This window comes from Heptranchias perlo, chromosome 8 (genome assembly GCF_035084215.1).
Source record: "Heptranchias perlo isolate sHepPer1 chromosome 8, sHepPer1.hap1, whole genome shotgun sequence".
In the NCBI taxonomy this organism is placed as follows: Eukaryota; Metazoa; Chordata; class Chondrichthyes; order Hexanchiformes; family Hexanchidae; genus Heptranchias; species Heptranchias perlo.
The window spans coordinates 58799953-58819239 of NC_090332.1; the positions used below are offsets into that span (position 1 = coordinate 58799953).

Sequence of the window (19287 nt, forward strand, 5' to 3'; positions counted from 1 at the left end):
CACTGTCCTCCTCCAACACCTTGATTGTCCACCTCGGTGGGACTACTGTCATTTGGTTTTGCTCTTACCTCTCTAATCATAACCAGAGCATCACCAGCAATGGCTTTGCTTCCTGCCTCTGTGCTGTTACCTCGAGTCCTGTAAGGATCTGCCCTTAGCCCCTTCCTCTTCCTCATTTACTGCCCCTTTGGTGGTAGCGTATACATAGGCTCAGGTTCCAAGTGTACACTGACTACACCCAGATATACCCCTCATTACCTCTCTCGACGACTCCACTCCCTGTTGTCAGACTGCTTATCCGATATCTATTCTTGAATGACTGCAGTTTCTTTCAGTTAAAGATTGGGAAGACCAAAGCCATCATCTTCAGCCCCTGCCACAAACTCCCTCCTCTCCTTGGCCACTGTTCCCATTTCAACTAGGCTGTTTGTAACTGAATCCAATTCAACTTAAAGCTGACCAATTGACCCTATATTCTCTCCATCACAGCATCCTCCTTCTGCTTTCACCCATCAGCTGAAACCTTCATCCACATCACCTCCAAACCTGACTGTTCCCATACTTTCCTGGCTGGCCTCTCATCCTTTTGTAAATTTCAGCTCATCCAAAACTCTGCTGTTCGATCTTTATCCTGCACCAATTCCTGCTCAATAACCACTTGCATTTATATAGCGTCTTTTAAATTAGCAAAACATCCCAAGGCGCTTTACAGGAGCGATTATCAAAACTAAATTTGACAGAGCCACACAAGGAGATATTAGGACAAGTGTAGGTTTTAAGGAGGGTCTTAGAGGAGAGGTCAAGGGACCTCGCCCTCTGAACTTGGGGCTGAGACAGTTGAAGGCACAGCTGCCAATAGTGGGGTGAAGGAAATGGGGGTGCACTGAAGCCAGAATTGGAGGAACACAGAGCTCTTGGAGGATTGTGGGGCTGGGGAAGGTTAGAGATAGGGAGGGGCGAGTCCTGGTAGGAATTTTAACAGAGAATTTAAATTCGAGGTGTTGCTGGACCGGGAGTCATTGTAGGTCAGTGACCACAGGGGTAATGGGTGAATGGGAATTGGTGTGAGTTAGGACATGGGTAGCCTAGTTTTGGATGAGCTCAAGTTTAGATGGTGCAAGGTGGGTGGCTGGCTAGGGGAGCATTGGAATAAATGAGTCTAGAGGTAACAAAAGCATGGATGAGGGTTACAGCAGCAGAATGGCTGAGGCAGGGGCAGAGACATGCGATATTAGAGGTGAAAGTAGGTGATCTTGGGGTGAATTATGGGGTCGGAAGCTCAACTCCATGTCAAATAGGACAGTGAGATTGCGAACAGTCTGGTTCAGCCTCAGTGTCCAGGGAGGGGGCTGGAATCGGGATGGAGTTTGTGGCCGGGGCTGAAGATGCTGGTTTCAGTCTTTCCAATATTTTATTGGACGAGCAGAAATTTCCTCCATTCTGGATGTCGGGCAAGCAGCATGATATATCTGAGGCAGTAGAGGGGTCGAGAGGTGGTGGTGAGGTAGGGCTGGGTGTTGTCAGCATACATGTGGAACCTGACGCTGTTTTTGAATGATGTTGCTGTTGGGCAGTGTAGATGAGAAATAGCTCTAGTTCCCCAAGGATCTATCCTAAGTGTGGGAAGAGAAGCCATTGCAGGAGATTCTGTGGCTACAACTGGATAGATGAGGATGGAACCAAGTGGGTGCAGTCCTACTGAGCTGGATGGCAGAAGATGGTGTGGTCAACTGTGTCAAAGGTTGCAGACAGTTTGAGAAGGATGAGGAAGGCTAGTGCACCACGGTCACATTCACAGGCTCATTTATGACTAAGTTTCTGCCACAGCACTAAAACGCCCCTTATCAAAGAGGTTCAAACATTGAACTGTGGGAAAGATGGGCATGGATTTAGGAGGGGACATGTTCCAAAGACTTTGGAGATTTGGGGGTGGGGCTAGTTTGCAAGGACAAAGGTCAAGGGTGGGTTTTTTTGAGGAGTGGGGGGTGATGAGGGGAGTGGTAACAATAACAGCAATATGGGGGTCAGGAAGAGAAGTTGGGTCAGCAGTTTAGTGAGAATAGGGCCAAGAGAGCCGGAGGTGGGTCTCGTGGACAAGATGAGCTCAGAGGGCATGAGGGGAGATAGAAACTAGAGAAAGATGTGAGTTCAGAGGGAAACCTTGGGGGATGTTTGGCCTGGTGGGCTACAGGAAGGGAGGGAAGTGTCAGAGGCAGCTGCACAGATGGTAACCAGTTTCGTGATTTAAGTTGGAAGGTGCAGGGTTTAAGATGATGGTTGGCAGTGGAGAAGAGGGTTATCTTTGTATTCCAGGATGATCCTGGTGTAGAGAGCAGTTTTGGCAGAAGAGAGCAGGACCCGATAGGACAAGACTGAAGACATGGTTCCCTTCCTGATATTGGCGATGATACGGGTTTTCAACGTGGCTTTTGCAGGCAAAGTAAATTTGAAGCAGAGCTTGAGCAGCAATGTAATGGCTGAAAGGTGGGACTCTGGTAGACTGCTGAGGTGGGAGGGACAAGCAGTAATGTGCAGTCTGAGGATTGAGGCCTGGAGGGATTTGACAGTGCAGACAAGATTTTAGTAGGTTCATGAGACGTGAGAACCACAATGTCTTGTTTCTTAATTATGAATTTCTTTTGGAAAGAAAGAACTTGTATTTATATAGTGTCTTTCATGCACTGGGGACATCCTGAAGCTCTTCACAGCTGGGAATTACCTCCTGAAGTTGCAGTGTAGGGAAATGTAGCAGATAATTTTCACACAGCAAGATCCCACAAATGGCAATCTGATCAATGACCAGTTAATCTTTGTATTTGGTGATTTTTGTTGAGGATAAATGTTGACCAGGACACTGGGAGAACTCCCCTGCTCTTCTTCGAATAGTGGCATGGGGTCTTTTACATATGCCTGAGAGCTCAGATGAGGCCATGATGGCACCTCTGACAGTGCAGCACTCTCAGTACTGTACTTCAGTGTCAGCCTGGATTATATGGCTCAAGTCTCTGATAGCATCATAGTAGGTAAAGCATAGGAGGAGGCCATTTGGCCTGTCGTGCCTGTGCCGGCTCTTTTGAAAGAGCTATCACATTCCCCTGCTCTTTCCCTATAGCCCTGTAAATTTTTCCCTTCAAGTATTTATCCAACTCCCTTTTAAAAGTTACTATTGAATCTGCTTCCACCATCCTTTCAGGCAGTGTGTTCCAGATCATCATAACTCGCTGCATTTAAAAAAAATAAATGTTTCCTCATGTCGCCTCTGGCTCTTTTACCGATCACCCTAAACCTGTGTCCCCAGCTTCTCCAGTTTCTCCACGTAACTGAAGTCCCTCATCCCTGGCAAAATTCTAGTAAATCTCTTCTGCATCTTCTCTAAGGCCTTGACATCCTTCCAGAAGTGAACACAGTACTCAAGCTGAGGCCTACCCAGTGTTTTATAAAGTTGAGCATAACCTCCTTGCTTTTGTATTCTGTACCTCTATTAATAAAGCCCAGGATCCCATATGCTTTTTTAACAGTCTTTTCAACTTGTCCTGCCATCTTCAAAGATTTGTGTACGTGCAGATCTCTGTTCCTGCACTCTCTTTAAAATTATACCATTTAGTTTATATCGCCTCCTCATGCTTCCTACCAAAGTGCATCACTTCGCACTTCTGTGTTAAATTTCATCTGCCATGTCCCTGCCCATTCCACCAGTCTATGTCCTCCTGAAGGTTGTTACTATCCTCCTCATTGTTTACTACATTTCCAAGTTTCGTGTCATCTGCAAACTTTGAAATTATACCCAAGTCCAGGTCATTAATACATATCAAAAAGATATATTAAAAGGGGCTTCAACCTACAATCTTCTGACCTGAGGCAACAGTGCTACAATGGAGCCAAGACTGACAGCGCTGACCTTCATTTGTAATTGAAAAGAATGACGATACCTGTTGTGCCACATCTCCTCCCCACCCCCCCCCCCCCCCCTCCAACCCCGAAAAACCTTCAGCATTTAATGACCTGGAATGTTTTGTTCCTTCAAATAAAACAAATTCTACTATTGAGATTGAGAAGCATTGAGTAATTTTTTTAAAATTTTGAACTTGTTTGAAGAGGGGTTTTTTTCCAGAAGATTGAATGGAAGGAAATAACTTAGAGGTTAAGAAGTTTTAAAATAGAGGAGCAGTTCAGGCTGTAACAGAACTCAGCACTGGAACAGTCTGCCTTAAACCAGTTGTCTAATTGAAGCATTCAGATAACTTGCATACTCAAACTGATTTGAAATGCTGAATCTTACTGAAGTAAAAGAACATCTAATGAACTCACTCTACATCATTACACCTGGAATAAGGTGGGTTGCAAGTTGTTCCAGTGGGTCCAGTCCTTTGTACCACATTGGCCGATAATTGACCATATGCATTATGTGATGACTGCTTGTGACGGAATTAAAATGAGCAACTCTTCTCCCTCCCCAAGTTTTGTTTTGTGCTTTTCATAAAACTGGTGCACCGTGGCTCTTGAGAGGAGTCTCTGAGGTGCTGCTTTTGTAAAGGTGGAATAATGCTATCTTGTAATAACAAGGCCACTGTAAACTTAACTGTGCAGTTAACAGTATAACTTGGATCATGGGGCTGCTTTGATGCTACAACTTCAGGCTTTCAAGTTTGCCATGCCCTTCCCCAAGATGTCCCTGTGTAAGAGCTGCTTCTCTCCTGTTTGCTGTGACCCGATCTCCTTCCATCCCCTCCCAAAAAAAAATCACAATTGTTAATCATTTCAATCAATGATCGAACTCCACCGAAGGGTTTGCACATAGGTGATGCCTATGATACTGAGGGAGTGCTGCATTGTTAAAGGTTTTATTTTAAATGAAACTCTGAACCTGAAGCCCTATCTGATGGATGTTAAAATCTCATGACGCTATTTGAAGAGAATACTGTTCAGATAGACTGTTCTCTACTCCTGTAAAGCGCCTTGGGATGTTTTACCACATTAAAGGTGCTATATAAATGCAAGTTGTTACTGTGCATTTCAGTTTATTTGCAGTCTGTGCTTGTTTTTAAGCCAGGAAAAAATGTATGCTAATCTAGGGAAGGATAACTTGCTTTGACTAAAGGCACAATGTTGGCAATTGCAGGATGGTGCGTGCTGATAATGCCACGTAGCAGGAATGGATTCAGGTTTGAGTGCTGCCCTGTTGATGAAAGGCGCATCAATGAAGGAGGCGTTGAATAGAAACTGCAGGGATTCCAAGAAAGGGGGCTGAGCTTCATGGCCTGGTCGTGTCTGGCACCTTCTAGTGGCCAGCAATAGGGGACATTGATAGCCAGGGTACAGAATATAAACTCTGTTTCAGTTGCTTAGTCAGGTGGTGAAAGTTTTTTTTTGTATTACTTTTTTAAAGCAAGCAAGCCTGCCCAAATGCCCTGTTTTTGAAAAAAAAAATAAACTTGCAAGCAATGCAGCCTTGTAAAGAGTGGGGTGGGAGGAGGGAGATAGCTCATAATATCAGCCCTATAGCATCTAGTTTTAGTGCCCACCTGTTAAAATGACCTTTTTTTGTTGATGTTGTAAATGTTCCTTGTTTAATCATATGTACATGGTATTCAGTAGCTGATTAACACATTAAGTTCCTGAATTGTTCCCAACTGCTTAGCTGGAACAAATAGGAAGTTGAACATTTGTTTTCGCAGCCATTGGTCTTGGTTATGAACTATTCTGCAGGGTGAAAGGTAGCTGGTCGCAAGGCCTCTGAACTTGTTTAAAGTTGCAGATCTCAACTTTTTTTCTTGCAATAGAGAATTTGTCTCTGATCTCCACCCAACATATGTGTTTAAAGATGGAGTGTTCCTTCCAATGTGTGGTCAGAACCAAATGTTTACAGCACAAGAGGCCATTTGGTTGTTCTTGTCTGTACTGGCAATTTGTTAAAAGAAATCAAATTTTAAATTTGGATAGCCTTGTGGTGAAGGATAGAATACTAAAGCCTAGTCTTTAGTTGTTTCCAAGTCTTTATTCATAGAGATTCCCCTTATACACCACACCCTAGCTAAGCTCTCCTATAAAAAGGATGACATTCCCTAATTGATACCCACCACCTGAATACAATTAACACATTAATTATAAAATCATACAATTAACATCCAAAACTAATCCCACTTGTATTTTACTCTGCTTCAAACGTTTATCTACTCTTCCAAAAGATACAGTGGTTCCTGCCTCAGCTATTCCATAAAGGCATTCTGTGCTCCAACAACTCTGCATAAAAACATCTCTCTCACACACACACACACACACACACACACACACACGTCTTTCCCTAATCCCATTTCATAACTTGTAAAAACCTCTATTAAATCTATTGCTAGTGTACTTTTCACGCAGTGTCTTCTCACTCACTGAGCATAGCTGCTTTGGTAACCTTGCTACGCATCAGCTGGTGAGCTTTTTCAGGCTGGAATGAAAATGTAGATCCCTCTTATAGATCACCCTGTAATTATAGAGGAGGGGCAATTAACTAGAGCACCCCCCTGAATCTAGTTTCTCTTCTCTTTGTGTATATTTGGATATTGGGATGTCCTGAATGCAAATGCTTCATAACCAAACAATACTGGAATGTTTATCATTTCTCAGGAGGGAGGCAGAGCAGTTGAGTCTACTTTGCCTGTAAAGCAGTAAAATATATCCATTTGTTACTACTTTTTAGAAACTATTATAATGGCCTAGTGGGTAAATGCACCATCTAGTGTGGTTCTAAGCCATATGACGAGATAGATCATAAGTTCCTCTCCTGGACAAGGGCTGAGTTAGCTGCATTACAATTTCTGTCTCCTGGGTTGAGGAAACTAGCCAGGGTTTGTGCTTCTGATTGCTCTGTATGCTAGAAAGTCTAACCACCAGTCAGGAAGATGGGGCTCAGCTGCGATGCTTCTCACTGCCAAATAGCTTGCCAATATTTGCTGTCAAGAATCACCTTATAGAATGACTCCTTGGGGATGTAGTGAAGCCTGAAGCCTGCCAGCACTGCAAACAATATCCCAGCAATAGTTGGTACCTTCAAGGGAGGTGGGAGGGAACTGCACTCTGTACTTTCTCAAAGCAGAGTCCCAGCATGTCTGCACCTGCCCCCTCGGGAACCCCCACAACAAAATGTTCTTCTGTGTTGCCAGGATTTAGTTAGCAATTTGAATTCTGTGCGCACAGCAACTAATCTGTTGCCCCACCCCAACTTCGAGTTGGTATTTTATTCACCCATAAGACAATAACTCCATAAGAGATAGGAGTAGGCCATTCGGCCCCTTGAGCCTGCTCCGCCATTTAATGAGATCATGGCTAATCTGATTTTTACCTTGACTCCACTTTCCTGCCCTTTCCCCATATCCTTTGACTCCCTTGATCAAAAATTTGTCTAACTCAGCCTTGAATGTATTCAGTGACTCAACCTCCATAGCTTTTTGGGTTAAAGAATTCCAAAGATTCATTACCCTCTAGGAGAAGAAATTCCTCCTCATTTCCGTCTTAAACGGACGACCCCTTATTCTGAGACTATGTCCCCTAGTTTTAGATTTCCCCCATGAGGGGTAATATCCTCTCGGGAGATCTTATTGAAACATACAAGATTCTGAGGGGACTTGATAGGGTAGATGCTCTCATGCTTCTAAACTCCCATGAGTATAGACCCAACCTGTTCAATCTTTCCTCGTAAGACAAAGTCAACACAGGTGCAGCAGGTAATCCAGAAGGCAAACTGAATATTGGCCTTTATTTCTAGGGGGATGGAGTATAAAAGCAGGGAAGTCATGGGTAAAGGGTAAAAATTAGGAATGTCCTAACTATTTTCTATGGGCTGCTTAGGTGCTTATCATCTAAGGGCCCTATGTGAAGTTCAAATCCATCTTAAAGATAGAAGGGTCTTGGATCTGAAAGTTGACTGACTTCTGTTTCTCCACAGATGCTGCCTGTCCTGAGTATTTCTAGCTCTTTCTGTTTTTTGCTTAAAGATAGAACTTGCATTAAGTGTCCTTGGGACATCCGAAAGCATGATGAATTATTTTTGAAGTGTAATCACTGTTTTGTAGGCAAATGTGTAGTTAATTTGTATAATATCAATATACTGATGCGATCTAGATGATTTCAACCATCAATAACTAATCAATCTTGGTGATATTTGATGGATTCATCCATCGATGAGGTAAGTGTGCTAGCAACCGTCCTTTCCAAACTGACAAACCAGTGCATGAATTGCTGAATTGTCTGAGCTTCATGACTTCCTCAAAGAATTTAATCAGATTTGTAAGGCATTACCTTCCCTGAACAAATCCATGCTGACTATCCCTGATTAAACCATGCCTTTCCAAGTGACAGTTTATCCTACCTCTCAGTATTGATTCTAATAGTTTGCCCACCACCCAGGTAAGACTGACCAGTTTATAAATGTTCGGCCTTTCCCTCGTACCCTTTTTAAACAACAATACTACGTTTGCAGTCTTCCAGTCCTACAGTACCTCCCCTGTATCTAGTGATTAATGTGAGGAATCTTACAACACCAGGTTATAGTCCAACGTTTGGACTATAACCTGGTGTTGTAAGATTCCTTACATTTGTCAACCCCAGTCCATCACCGGCATCTCCACATCATGTATCTAGTGAGGATTGGAAAATGATCCTCAGAGCATCTGTTATTTCCTCCCTGGCTTCCTGGGAAACAATCCATCTGGCCCTGGTGACTTATCAACTTTCACAGATTCCAGTCCCTCTAGTACTTCCCCTCTCGTTATGTTTACATTATTCAATATTTCACACCTCTCCTCTTTAACTACTACACCCAGATCATCCCTTTTCTTGAATACGGAGACAAAATATTCATTTTAAAACCCTACCCACATCCTCTGCTTCTATGCACAAGTTACCCTCATCATCCCTGATAGGTCCCACCTTTTCCTTAGCTAGCCTCTTGTTCTTAATGTACTGATAAAACATCTTTTGGGTTTTCTTTAATCTAACTAGCTAATATTTTTTTCATGCCCTCTCTCTTTGCTTTCCTTATTTCCTTTTTTATGTCATCCCTGTACTTTCTACACTCCTCTAGGCTTTCTGCAGTATTTAGCTTTCTGTGACAGTCATAAGCTTTCTTTTTCTACTTTATCTTGCCCCGTATACTTCTGGGCAACTGAGGGCTTGATCACCTGACGGGGGGGTCAGAGGCATTTTCTAAGTTTTTTTCCCTTTATTGGCACTGGGGTTTTCTCTGTATGTTGCCCCTCTTGGGAGATTACATGGCTGAGGTGGGGGTGGGGAGCTAGTATGTGAACGGTCATGATGCTCCAGCCATGAATGTGGGGCACCTTGATGGATGACCTGGTCTTTTCCTGCCTGCCATTTTTGTATGTTTGTACTTGAAAGTACAGCTTTGTTCTCCAAGTAATCCATCAAGGTTTTATTTCTGCTAAGAAATAAACTTAAAGAAACTTACAGCATGACTTCCCCTCTTCTTCCCACCCCCCAAGTACAATGCCAACACAAGATTTCATGGTCTACCCTGTCTGTTGTTGAATCTCCCCCTCCCCCCATCATATAAATAAGTCTTTGGGCCGTCTGGGGTTTAAACCCCACCGTTGCAAATCGTGAAATTTAATTCAATAAATCCTGTAACAACATGTTCTGTTTTCAGAAGGCTGTTATACACCATTTATGGAAAAGCAAATTTGAAATTCAGTAGACTTGCAACAAGAAGCATAAATTGTGTAGAAATTTCAGCATGGGATGGGCCACAGAACTGAGCCACTTGATTGCCCGCCAAAGTTCACTGAGATCATGTCTGCCTCAAGTTTTGCAAATACGTGTGCTCCTCTTGCCAGATCAAACTGCATGGCACTCTGTTTATTATGAGGCACAGAGCATGACTGATATGTACACTTCAATTTTTGACACATTGTTTTTAACCAAAAAAAGTTTTTAAACCCTTTGTAATCTAATGTCTGGGACCAAGATATTAAATTCTTGTCTGATAACATTCTTCTTTGGCACCATACTGTAGGTGGTATTGGAAGTCAATCTACAGCAGTCGGTGGTGGGGGGGGGGTGGTGAAGGTGCGCATGGCAAACATGCATGAGCGAAACTTAGTTTCCAATGCAAACACGTTGATTAATAGTGACGAACGTCCTCTCTGGGTTTTGTGCCCGGCAGCTAGTCTGATTGACAGGCTGGCTGCCGTCAGGAGCTGCAACGGGAGGAGGGGAGAAACTGTAAACTCTACAAATTTAGAGCATAAATATCCAAACATAGCTAGTGAAGTGAGTTTCTGTCCTCCTTGGAAGAGAATCTACTCCAGGATGGTGGTCAAGGCCAACATGATTTAATGAAAAGGAATTGTGGCCAATATGTTTGAGCCTTCAATGACTGCGAGCCAGACTCCAAATATCTCCATCCTTTTGATCAGTATTAACTCTCCACCATTGGAGATGTTCTATACGATGTGGAACTAAAGTTTAGATACTTTTTTGGGGGAGAGGACAGAGTGTGGGAGAGAGAAAAGTGGGGTTTCCATGCAAAATGGAAGAATGCCTGTGTTTTTCCTCCATAATTCATGAAGCTCCAATTAAAAGGTGGGAGTGCTTGGCTTTCAAATGTGCAATGTCTGAACATGAAACTTCTTTGGGTTGTTGATTTTGGAGGAAAAAAAATGCATTCTCCTGCTTTTTCATTAAAGGGATTTCACCCCTTTGGAGCTGAGGCAGAGTGGTCAAATCAATGTGTTGGTAGTAAAAATAAAAACTGATTACAACCCTATGGCAGGGTAGAATGAGAAGCTTAAGTCTTCTTTGTACCATGCCTTGTATATAATGACTTGCAAAGGCAAGCCAATTGGGTTAAGACTAAATCCAGGGAGGAATATTGCAGCATCCATGAGACTTTACTTGGAATGTTTTAACAGATCTGATAAGTGCTCCCCAAACTCGACAAAAATATTTTGGGACATTGAAAAGGGTATGAAAGTGGGCAACAAGCAGTGGCTGCAGAACTTGGCTCACTGCATGTGGAAGAAATGTTTGAGGAACTTCATATTTGCTAAGGAAGTTTAAAGGAGAGTGAAAGTTATGAAGGGAATAGGTTGAGTGGGAGCAGACTCGACGGTTCCTTCATGATTAGGGGAAAGAACAGATTATGCAGGAGTAGATTCATTGTCCGACATCCAGTCCTAAACGAGTCGCAGTTTCCTCTGTTGAGACAATTAAAGGCATTGTCTGCAGCCCTAGTCACAAACTTCATACCCTTGCCACCAATTCCATCCCCCTCTCCAATCAATGTCTCTGTCTAAACCAAATTGCAGCCTCGGTGCCTATTTGACCCTGAGCTGAGCTTCTGCCCCCATCACAAAGACCGCCTACTTCACCTCTGTAACATAGGCCACCTCCGCTCCTACCTGAACCCATCTGTTGCCAAAACCCACATCCGTGCTTTTGTCACTTCCAGACTTGACTATTCCAATGCCCTCCTGGCTGGCTGCCATCCTCCACCCTCCATGAACTTAAACTCATCCCAAAGCCCTGCTGCTCAAATCCTGTCCTGCTCATCCATCATTCTTGTACTCGTTGAGCTACATTGGCTCCCAGTCCTCCAAAGCCTTAAATTTAAAATTCTCATGTGGGTGTTTAAATCTCTTCATAACCTCACCCTTCCCTATCTCCAGCCCTACAACCATCCAAACCGCTTTCCTGACCTCTTGTACATTCCTCACTCCCTTCGCCCCATCAGTGGCTGTTCCTTCAGCTGTTGAGGCTCTACACACTGGAATTCTCTCCCTAAACCTATCCACCTCCCTCTCTTCCTAAAGACCTACATCAGGAGTAGGTTGTATGGTCCCTCGAGCCTGCTGCACCATTCAATAATATCATAGCTGATCTTTGACCTCAACTCCACTTTCCAGCCCGATCCCCATATCCCTTCATTTCCCCTAGAGTCCAAAAATCTATCAAGGATAGAGTCCTTGAATATACTGAACAACTCAGCCTCCAGAGCCCTCTAGAGTAGAGAATTCCAAAGAATTGCAACCCTCTGAGTGAAGAAATTCCTCCTCATCTCAGTCTTAAATGGCCAACCCCTTATCCTGAGACTATGCTCCCTAGTTCTAGACTCTCCAGCCAGGGGAAACATCCTCTCAGCATCTACCCTGTCAAGCCCCCTCAGAATCTTATGGTTCAATGAGATCACCTCTTATAAACTCGAGTACAGGCCCATTCTACTCAACCCCTCCTCAGGACAACCCTCTCATGCCGGGAATCCATCGAGTTGATCTAGTCAATCTCTTCCACAAAAAGCAGGACAAATCCAATCCAGCCAATTACTGCCCCATCAGTCTACTCTCAATCATCAGCAAAGTGATGGAAGGTGTCGTCAACAGTTTTTTTTATTCGTTCGTGGGATGTGGGCGTTGCTGGCGAGGCCGGCATTTATTGCCCATCCCTAATTGCCCTTGAGAAGGTGGTGGTGAGCCGCCTTCTTGAACCGCTGCAGTCCGTGTGGTGAAGGTTCTCCCACAGTGCTGTTGGGAAGGGAGTTCCAGGATTTTGACCCAGCAACGATGAAGGAACGGCGATATATTTCCAAGTCGGGATGGTGTGTGACTTGGAGGGGAACGTGCAGGTGGTGTTGTTCCCATGTGCCTGCTGCCCTTGTCCTTCTAGGTGGTAGAGGTCGTGGGTTTGGGAGGTGCTGTCGAAGAAGCCTTGGCGAGTTGCTACAGTGCATCCTGTGGATGGTACACACTGCAGCCACTGTGCACCGGTGGTGAAGGGAGTGAATGTTTAGGGTGGTGGATGGGGTGCCAATCAAGCGGCCTGCTTTGTCCTGGATGGTGTCGAGCTTCAAGTGGTGTTGGAGCTGCACTCATCCAGGCAAGTGGAGAGTATTCCATCACACTCCTGACTTGTGCCTTGTAGATGGTGGAAAGGCTTTGGGGAGTCAGGAGGTGAGTCACTCACTGCAGAATACCCAGCCTCTGACCTGTTCTTGTAGCCACAGTATTTATGTGGCTGGTCCAGTTGAGTTTCTGGTCAGTGGTGACCCTCAGGATGTTGATGGTGGGGGATTCAGCGATGGTAATCCTGTTTAATGTCAAGGGGAGATGGTCATTGCCTGGCACTTTTCTGGTGCGAATGTTACTTGCCACTTTTGAGCCCAAGCCTGGACGTTGTCCAGGTCTTGCTGCATGTGGGCTCGGACTGCTTCATTGTCTGTCTGAGGGGTTGCTATAGAGCTGCATTTAGTCACCAAAAACCTGCTCACCGATGCTCAGTTTGGGTTCCGCCAGGACCACTCTGCTCCAGACCTCATTACAGCCTTGGTCCAAATATGGACAAAAGTGCTGAACTCGAGGTGAGGTGAGAGTAACTGCACTTGACATCAAGGCAGCATTTGACAGTGTGGCACCAAGGAGCCCTAGTAAAATTGAAGTCAATGGGAATCGGGGGTGAAAACTCCCCAGTGGCTGGAGTGATACCTAGCACAAAGGAAGATGGTAGTGGTTGTTGGAGGCTAATCATCTCAGCCCCAGGATATTGCTGCAGGAGTTCCTCAGGGCAATGTTCGAGGCCCAACCATCTTCAGCTGCTTCATCAATGACCTTCCCTCCATCATAAGGTCAGAAATGGGGATGTTCACTGCATGGTGTTTAGTTCCATTTGCAACCCCTCAGATAATGAAGGAGCCTGTGACCGCATACAGCAAGACCTGGACAGCATCCAGGCTTGGGCTAATAAGTGGCAAGTAACATTAGTGCCAGGCAATGACCATGTCCAACAAGAGAGTCTAACCACCTCCCCTTGACATTCAACGGCATTACCATTGCGCAATCCCCCACCATCAACATCCTGGGGGTCACCATTGACCAGAAACTCAACTGGACCAGCCACATAAATACTGTGGCTACAAGAACAGGTCAGAGGCTGGGTATTCTGCAGTGAGTGACTCACCTCCTGACTCTCCAAAGCCTTTCCACCATCTACAAGGCACAAGTCAGGAGTGTGATGGAATACTCTCCATTTGCCTGGGTGAGTGCAGCTCCAATAACACTCAAGAAGCTCAACACCATCCAGGGCAAAGCAGCCGGCTTGATTGGTACCCCATCCACCACCCTAAATATTCATTCCCTCCACCAGCGCATCCACAAGATGCACTGCAGCAACTCCCCAAGGCTTCTTCGACAGCACCTCCCAAACCCGTGATCCCTACCACCGACAAGGACAAGGACAAGGACAGCAGGCACACAGGAACAACACCACCTACATGTTCCCCCTCCAAGTCACACACCATACCAACTTGGAAATATATCGCTGTTCCTTCATCGTTGCTGGGTCAAAATCCTGGAACTCCTTCCAAACAGCACTGTGGGAGAGCCTTCACACGGACTGCAACGGTTCAAGAAGGTGGCTCACCACCACCTTCTCGGGCAATTAGGGATGGGCAATAAATGCTGGCCTCGCCAGCGACGCCCACATCCCATGAATGAATTTTTTTTTTCAAAAACTCCTCTGATCCAGCTTTTAGTCAGCTTCCTGATATCTTTTTGTCTCTCCTTGATTTTTGTCTGATTACACTTCTGTGAAACGCCTTGGGATAATTGTCTACATTTTAAAGGTGCTGTATAAATGCTTCTTTTCATCTTCATCCATGAGTTGGGAAGGGAATGGATCAGGTGGGAGCAGATTCATGGATTACCCCCAGGAGATGGGATGGGATTTCTCCACCCTTTTAGATTTCTACCTTCAAGTGCAGTAAATACAACATTTTAATTCAAGAAACTATTTGGACGATTAGTTGGTCCTGGAAGGGTATAGTCCTGGAGCAAGGGCGAGATCATGTGCAAACATCTAATCTCTGAATTTCAGATTTTTCTGAGCAATTACACAATTCAAATTGCTGTCTTGTTCGCTGTTTCTTAGAGACCCCTCTGTTTTTAGACCCTGCATAGTGGAAAAAGCAAGGATTGAGCCTTAAGCAAAGCAATGCAATGATCTGTTTTAACTCCATTTGAAATGGTGCTTACTGCTCTATTTAATACATGTTCTATTTTCAAACGAGCGGAACCTGGCTGGCTTTCTGGCATAAAATGTATCCAACCTCCATCAGAATATTGCATGGTAACTAACTTGGCTGTGTCACGGTCAAGATAATTGATTCTTTTTCCCCCAACCACCCAATGATTGAGAAGTTGCAAATGGATTTTGATTCTTTTGCATAAAGCAAGAAACCATGCCCAATTGGACCAATATTATTTGGGTTTGAGAAACTATAAAACAGGACAGTGATGTGTCTGTCTACTGTAAGCATGTCAGAGGTCTGTCGAAACATTGTAGAATTCGTGTGAAGGGATTGAAGTTTAGCTCCTAATTTGAGTGGAATAGATCCTGTAGGAGCAGATACATGGATTGCCTCCATGAGTTACATTAATGATCGCTGTTAAGACACTTTATGTAGGTGTGAAAAGTGAAGTTCTGCTAAATTAAATTCTAATTCATTGTTGCTGGCCAAGAGTCTGTGTTAAAGTCATGTGTTAAATATGCTGAGACTCAAAGGGTACTATACGGGGGGGGGAAATGGTTCAATGTTTGAATAATGTGATTTGGGCTTCCCTGAGATTTTTGACTTAAACAAGCCTGTATCAGACAACTGCTAAACAGTGGCAAGTGAGAAATGCAGAGTGATATTGCTAGGGTAACTGCTTTAACTGAAACCAGTCAACAGCTGTATTATGTTATACTGCAGCTTTCTACTAGAAAATATCATCCCCCTGCTGCTAAACCAACTTTTCCAGACTAGTAACATGGAATGTTTGTTTTTTTTTGGAGCTAATTGTGCCTGGCCAAATCAGTGAGTTTTGCCAAAAAATTCCCCAGTAGGGGTTTACCTCCTGTAAAACTATACAAACCTTGCTCCATTCTATTGTACTCAACCCAGTATATACACATAATTTGATATGATGTAACAAAGGTCAAATGAAACATATGTACTAGTTTCAATGCAAGAGAAGTCTTGCTCTGTTAATGTAAAATTACTTGTGCAGCTGTTTTTTCCTACACAACTTATTTTCTATTTTTCAGATCAATGTCCGTGTTACAACCATGGATGCTGAACTGGAGTTTGCCATCCAGCCCAGTACTACAGGCAAGCAGCTCTTTGACCAGGTAGGTCCTAGCCTTTTTACATGCATGATGTATGCCCTTAACCTGCACCACACTTGTCCAAATAGGAGTGTCTTGTACAGTGGTAAGTGAAGCCTACTGAGGGCCATGGGTCACTGGGCTGTGGCAAATTTCTCTGATTCTCTAAGACAATCAAGCAACGTTATAGGAGACTGGAAGCCAAAATAGTGGAGGTTTACTGCACAATATTATAGCAAGTCAACAGTATAGCAGCTCAATTGCTAAATTTAAATGAGATGGCTTTTTGGCAACCATAGGTATTAAGGGATATGGGCCAAAGGCAGGTCTATGGAGTTAGATCACAGATCAGCCATGATCTTATTAAATGGCAGAGCAGGCATGAAGGGCTGAATGGCCTACTCCTGTTCCTATATTCCTAAGAGCAGCTCTTTAACAGGTAGGATAATAGCATGAGGATTTTCTCTAAGCTTTAGGATCTTTATTGAGCTTAGAGTTTTAAGTTTTTTAAATTGTTCACCGGATGTGGGTGATGCTGATAAGGCCACATTTATTGGCCGTCTCGTTACTGGGCCACTTCACTACATGGTTGACTCCTCTCTGTCGGACTGGAATTGTGTGTAGGTGTGGCTGGTTCCATTCCCTGAAGGACAGTTGAGTTTCTACGATAATGTGGCAACTTTCACAGCCACATTTTTCTCCTCTGGTGCTGAACCAAATTTTACCTGCATCAGGTTGTTTAAGTGAATACTCTTGTTAAAATAGGCTTGAAAAGGATAGTCCCATTGCATGGGAGTCCACAATCTTTGGCCAGGATTATGGAAATACTAGTGCCCAACTCGATACAGATTATTTGTGGCATTTCCAGCTGCGTTCTGAATCAGCAGTTTACTTACAAAGTTCAAATATGCAGTAAATTAATGTTTTCCAACCCAACCCAGCCCCCCCCCCAAAAAAAAATGCTGCCTAAACAAGGCTCTTTAGCTTTTAGCAATAAAATGAATTGAATTAATGTGAAATGTTTAAATCACAAGATAATTATGGATGAGGAAGGCCATTCCTCAGATCTTTGTTCACTCATACCGAAAGAGCCTAACATCTCCCCATTGCTGCATCTAAGTACAACTGTTTCCTTATGATTCCAACATGTCCACCTCTGCTGCTCTACCTGGAAGCCCATTCCAAATGTTGATTTTATTATGTGTGAAGTAGAACCTTCTGATATCTGTCCTAAAGGTACCTTTTTAACTAGTTTGACCTGTGTCCCCTTTCCCATACCATTTACTATCTTGTATATCTCTAGGATCACTTCTCATGATGCCTTCTAGGTCTCCCCAATCTTTCCTCGTACCTCCGACCCCTGTTGCCATGGATTAGCCTTGTGGCTTTGTACTGCCTCCTGTGCTTGAATGTCTCGGCAACCAGAGCAGGGCACCATACCCGAGGTGTGGTTGCAAACCAAACCATTTCAGCAGCACTGCCTCATCCATAATTTCGAGCCCATCCACCACTCGGCTGTTTCTGGTGCAGTCTGTGCCTTTCTGACTGCTTGTCTGACTTCAAGTTGTGGGTGGGCTAAAACTTCCTCCAACTGAACATGGGGACAGCTGAAGCCATTATTTTCGGCCTCCGCCATAAACTCTGCTCTTGCCACTGACTTGATCACCCTCCCCAGCCGTCCAAGAAAGATCTACTTTCCAGTACACTGTGTCCAGTTTGATTCAGAGCTGAGATTCAAACCCATGCCCTGTGGAGGGGAGAGTGTAATGGGTGGTGGCTTCAGCTGGTTAGAGCAGTACAAGCTTCTGTTTGAGGACTAAATAGACGTCGGCTGGTTGTGGAGCAGCTGAGGGAGGCCTGGAAACTGAGACTAGAGCCAACAAAGCAAAAGAAATTAAGTGATTGGTAAAGATGTGCAAGAGAATGAGAAGAGATATGTAAACTTGAGGTGGGCCTTGGCAACTTTGGTCCAGCATGTCCCCAGGTAGAAACTGCTGCTAAAATAACTTGGAGCTCTTAGGGGGGGCAATCCCATGAAACATCGAAAATAGGAGCAGGAGTAGGCCATTTAGCCCTTCGAGCCTGCTCCGCCATTCAATATGATCATGGCTGATCCTCTATCTCATTACCATATTCCTGCTCTCTCCCCATACCCCTTGATGCCTTTTGTGTCTAGAAATCTATCTAGCTCCTTCTTAAATATATTCAGTGACTTGGCCTCCACAGCCTTCTGTGGTAGAGAATTCCACAGGTTCACCACCCTCTGAAGAAATTTCTCCTCTTCTCAGTCCTAAATGTCCTACCCCATATCCTGAGACTGTGACCCCTTGTTCTGGACTCCCCAGCCAGGGGAAACATCCTCCCTGCATCCAGTCTGTCTAGCCCTCTCAGAATTTTATGTTTCAATGAGATCGCCCTCATTCTTCTAAACTCGTGAATACAGGTCGAGTTGACCCAATCTCTTCTCATACGACAGTCCTGCCATCCCAGGAATCAGTCTGGTGAAACTTCGCTGCACTCCCTCTATGGCAAGTATATCCTTTCTTGGGTAAGGAGACCAAAACTGCAGTCAGACATCCCTGCTCCTGTATTCAAATCCTCTTGTAATGAAGGCCAACATACCATTTGCCTTCCTAACTGCTTGCTGCACCTGCATGTTTGCTTTCAGTGAAGGGACCTGGGTGTACAAGGACACCCAGGTCCCTTTTTGTACATCAACATTTCCCAATCTATCACCATTTAAATAATACTCTGCCTTTCTGTTTTTCCTTCCGAAGTAGATAACTTCACATTTATCCACATTATACTGCATCTGCCATGTATTTGCCCACTCATTCAACTTGTCTATATCGCCTTGAAGCCTCTTTGCATCCTCCTCACAACTCAAAATCCCACCTAGTTTTGTGTCATCAGCAAACTTGGAAATATTACATTTGGTTCCCTCATCCAAATCATTGATATATATTGTGAATAGCTGGGGCCCAAGCATTGATCCCTGCGGTACCCCATTAGTCACTGCCTGCAACCCAAAAAAAGACCCATTTATTCCTACTGTTTCCTGTCTGTTAACCAATTTTCAATCCATGCCAGTATATTACCAGAAATCCCCTATGCTTTAATTTTGCACACTAACCTCTTATGTGGGAC

General features: G+C 44.2%; 1 protein-coding gene across 2 annotated transcripts in view; it reads left to right on the plus strand.

Annotated features, from left to right (window-relative positions):
* ezrb (ezrin b) overlaps positions 1–19287 on the plus strand; it is a 109528-nt gene that overhangs the window by 34789 nt on the left and 55452 nt on the right. For both annotated transcript variants that reach the window (XM_067989149.1, XM_067989148.1), the window contains exon 3: positions 16081–16164. In XM_067989149.1, coding sequence (XP_067845250.1) covers positions 16081–16164 — 84 coding nt within the window. The remainder of the gene's footprint in view (positions 1–16080; positions 16165–19287) is intronic.